General features: G+C 43.4%; 1 protein-coding gene across 1 annotated transcript; it reads left to right on the top strand.

The window, feature by feature from the left end:
• The first annotated feature begins 657 nt into the window (after positions 1 to 657).
• Positions 658 to 1,152, top strand: LOC126108313 (GA-binding protein subunit beta-1-like). The gene has a single exon (XM_049913533.1). The coding sequence runs from the start codon at positions 658 to 660 to the stop codon at positions 1,150 to 1,152; it is 495 nt and encodes a 164-aa protein (XP_049769490.1).
• The last annotated feature ends 3,552 nt before the right edge of the window (positions 1,153 to 4,704 follow it).

The following is a 4,704-nucleotide window of genomic DNA, read 5'->3' as shown; positions in this document are numbered from 1 at the left end:
CTGGGCAGTTCGCCAATTGTTCTTGGAGGATGCCTTCCGCAGTCGAAGGCGAAACATCAGGAGAGAGTCTTAAGTACAGACCACAGCATCTCAGCCTGGAAATGTTAAGTGATTTAGCTTTCTCTGTTTGAAGGGGCTGTGTCAGTAAATTTTCTAGTAAATAGATTCAAAATTTTTTCTCCCACAATAGGAAATTTTATTTAAATACGAGAATAAGTGATTTTTTTAGTTGCAATAGCTAGTATTAGGATGACTTGCTGAGTGTAGAGGACAAGTAGAGTCTGCGTTAATCATCTCTTTCAGTGAAGTGCAAACACTGATTAACAATAGCATCCTGAGCTCATATGAATTCACAATCAGGAATCTATGTGGCAAAATGTAACGTCTGAATTTGTGGAGTGATGGAATGTAAGACTTTCTTATGGTGAGTGAGTGAAGCTTTGTGAGGATGATGCAATTGTATATCTGTACTTCAATTGAGAGGCACTTTTCCACTATTCTGTATTATATGATAGAGAGGGAAAATTTGAAGATTCATTAATTTCACTGTTATGACATGTTTTTAGAACTGGCCGTTATAGTTTACCTCATAAACATTATATATATAGAGAATAATACGAGAACTTCTCTGTTTCTTGCAGGACCCTTCCTGCAGACATGAACAGCAGGGGGCTGCTCCAGTCAGCTACACGGGGGTCAATAGAGGAAGTGCAGGTGTTGCTCGGGGCTGGTGCTGATGTGGGGCACAGAGGATGGACCATGTGGACCGCTCTACATTATGCAGCGAAGCAGGGACATGCTGATATTGTGAGGTGTCTGATCGTGAATGGGGCAGAAATGGATGCCAGGACCGATGTGAGGCAGACGCCTCTACATTTGGCTGCATGGAAGGGCCATGCGGCAGTGGTGCGGCTGCTGGCGGCGTCCTCGGCCGACGTCGATGCCAAGGATCAGTGGGGTAGGACGCCTCTGCACTGGGCGGCACCCTACGGCAACGCAGAGGCGGCGAAGGCGCTGCTGGAAGCAGGGGCCGATAGGGACGCAAAGGAGGACGCAGGGAACACCGCGCTGGACTTAGCAAGAGTGAACAAGCGACAATGGATGGTAGAAATCCTATCTAGCATTCCAACAAACGACTGTGATGTGAACTAAATAAAGCTTTGATACATGATTTTTCCTTCTCTTTAAAATAAAAAATGCAAAATGTTAAATCATCAGTCATTCTTTGTAACTGTATTTTCGATCTACATCTAACTATTCCACTAACATCAGAGCAAGAGACCGATTCAGGTGGTGCAGTGGTTAGCACACTGGCCTCAAACTGGGAGGACGACGGTTCAATCCCCCGTCCGGCCTTCCTGATTTAGGTTTTCTGTGATTTCCCTAAATCGTTCAGGCAAATTCTGGGATGGTTCATTTGACAGGGCACGGCCGACTTCCTTCCTCATCATCCCTAATCTGACGAGACCAATGACCTCGCTGTTTGGTCTCTTCCCTCAAATCAACCCAACCCAACTCAGACAAGATTAACAATTTAAGATATTTACAAAGCAATGCAAGTCGTCAGAAGCAAGATTCCATTCTCGAAAACAAGAGAATCCGAGAAATACACCAGGTCTCTACAATACATAATTACTGAAGACTACTTGATAGGAGCAGCATAGGTGCTATGTGAAACTGCTGTGAATTTCACAATATACATATTACTGCCATGTAAGCAGTACGCTTAGAAAGGAATTTTCCTGGGTCTCTACTGGGCTGATAGTCCAATAATTTGTGCCCATAGTTACAATGTCATATTATTAGAAGTACTCGCACTATATTAATTCAGATGCCACACAGAATTTATTGGTGTGCCTGCAGTACAGATAAACACATTAAAAAATGTATGCATCACCACAGTTCCAAGAGTTCCGTAACTATTAAAGAAAATTGGAATAGAGATCAAAATAAACACATTTCCGCCAATTTTATTGTTCATGAAAACGGCACATTGCATGTTGTACCATCAGAGAGCTAGACCTTCGGAGGTGGTGGTCCAGACTGGTGTACATCCCGGTACCTCTCATACCCTGTCGCAAATCCTGTTGCATTGATGCATGCATGTATTTGTCGTGGAAAAGCATCCAAAAGTTCATCAAGGCACTGTTGGTCCTGATTGTCCCACTCCTCAATGGCGATTCATTGTAGATCCCTTAGAGTGGTTGATGGGTTATGTCGTCAGTATTCAGCCCTTTCCAATCTGTCCCAGGCATGTCCAATAAGGTTCATATCTGGAGAATATGCTGGCCACTCGATGTCGTTATACTGAAGGAAGTCGTTCACAAGATGTGCACGATGGGGGAGCAAATTTTCGTCCATGAAGACGAATGTCTCGCCAAAATGCTGCAAATATGAATGCACTGTAGGTTGGGGATGGAATTCACATATTGTATAGCTGTTACAGCGCCTTCCATGGCCACCTGTGGCATGTACGTTGGCCCCACATAATGCCACCCCATAACAGTAGGGAACCTCCATCTTGCTGCACTTATTGAACAGAATGTCTAAAGCGTACAGCCTGACCAGGTTGCTTCGAAACACGTCTCTGACGATTATCTGGTTTTAGGCACATGCGACACTCATCGATGATAAGAACCTCATGCCAATCCTGAGTGGTCCATTCGGCATGTTGTTGGGCCCATCTGTACCGTGCTGTATGGTGTTGTGGCTGCAAAGATGGACCTTGCATGGATGTTGGGAGTGGAGTTGCGCATCATGCAGCCTATTGCGCACAACGTCATGTGGCTACATGAAAAGCATTATTCAACATGGTAGTGATGCTGTCAGGGTGTCTCCGAGCCATAATCCATAGGTAGCGGTCATCCACTGCAGCATGCTGTATATCTGCAAATTTCTTTTCTATCATTAATTTCCAAATGAAGTTTATTGTTAACATCCTTAACATTCTGAATGGTGCTGTGCGTCTCCAATACAATCAGTGCAATCCTCCACATCCTGTAATACAGACGATCGTTATTTTAAAGTCAGATTGTATTTCCACAGAACCACAACTGATGAGTGGATGTTTAACACACATCCTTATATATCCTTCTTGGTGAAAAGTAGTGGGAACATGATTCACAGATGCCCACACAGGTATTAATATCTTGGTATCGATGAAGATTGTAGAGCAAACGTCTTCTGTTTGTGAAGTATCGTTGCAATTCTTCTGATGGCTGCAACTCTCCAAAGTAGTATTAGTAGACATGATTTCTAATTTCTTAGCATATGCCACCCACTTGCTTCCTGGGCCTGGTAATATCTACCTTCACATTTCCACATTATCTTAAATTCCACACAGTTTTTGGTAAAATATACCGCATGAACACACCACAGAATCTAGGAACCCTGAATTTTTTCTTAACAAACCTGAGAAGATTTGAATTTGTAAGCACCCGGTCTGGTAGGATGGCTAATGAGCCTTATTTCAATTTATGAAGAGCCCTAATGCTTCCTTTTATGGTTTCCGGTCTGGTCCATATCTGATGGCTGCCACTTCCATCATGTACTTATGTCTCATGGGGGTTCTGTGCGTTCTTTACTGTTCTGGCAATAGCTGCAGCACCACCAGCCAGTGAAATTACCGCTGAGAGAGCTGAGTGGACAGAAATGCAGGAATTAGGAAGGGGATAACACCTCCTGATGTCTTAGGTATCAGTAGAACCCTGGGGCTCTAACCAGTCCTTTATGGTTCAGGGCGCTTTTCGCTGCACACATTGCTGGCAGGATACAGTTCTTGAACACATCTGTCCTAGCCTCTTCTAGTTCATCATACTTTTCTTCTTCTTAATGCTCAGAGCACGGTGTGCAGCGTTCATGACTTGCTTGAAATTCACATCCATGCCCAACTTGCTTTTACCATGCATCGTTGTAGCCACTAAATTTCTGTACTACATTGTCCTAAAACAATATCTTTTCTCACACATATTACCTTGACTTGATAGGCTAACATAAGGTCTGCAGCATGACGACTTGGAAGACCTTTATTTCCTGCATGTAAAGCGTCATGTTCCAAACATGCCTCAGCAAGGAGTTTAATCCCCTTATCACCATGAGGAAAACGTTTTTGAGACTTTGTACCAGCTCAGCAGTTGTTATACCACAGAAGGTGTAATTCGACTGGTAGTTTGTCGAGAACACCACCACCTCCTATAACAAATATCCTTTTGAGCATATTCAGCTGCTGTGCTGGTTGTCCTCTGTGCACCCCATTATACAGCAAATCCTCATCGTCAGTCCATTTGTTTTCTGTTGCAGTAAAACTAAGGTATTTAACTAGTGCTTATTTCCTCAACTATTTGTTATGTGCACTTTGAGAAATACATGTGGTTCTAAGCTCAATTCCTCTGAGTAAAAGCATCCTGCAATTTCAGTGCCACATCTATCCTTTAAGATGTAAGTCCTGGTATTTGTCCTTTGCACTTTTTCGAATATCTCACTCGAGCAGTTTGGTAGGCAAGACTTCCCATTTGCTGTCTTGTGTTTCGAGATAAATACCAAATCACCTCAACCAGCAGGTCCAGGGGATAGAATAGGCTCGAGGTATTCCTGCCTGTCGTAAGAGGCGACTTAAAGGAGTCACACACATTTTCGCCATATGTTAAGGTCCCATTCTATGGTTTGACCTGCCACTTTCCAAATTCCACAGAAGTGAGTACCATA

The sequence above is a fragment of the Schistocerca cancellata genome, chromosome 11 (assembly GCF_023864275.1).
Source record: "Schistocerca cancellata isolate TAMUIC-IGC-003103 chromosome 11, iqSchCanc2.1, whole genome shotgun sequence".
NCBI classification, from domain to species: Eukaryota; Metazoa; Arthropoda; class Insecta; order Orthoptera; family Acrididae; genus Schistocerca; species Schistocerca cancellata.
Note: the sequence above shows the minus strand (reverse complement) of the source record. Positions and strands in the feature narration are given on the sequence as shown.

Coding starts and splice junctions, on each gene's coding strand:
- LOC126108313 (XM_049913533.1), top strand. CDS start 658: ATGAACAGCAGGGGGCTGCTCCAGTCAGCTACACGGGGGTCAATAGAG.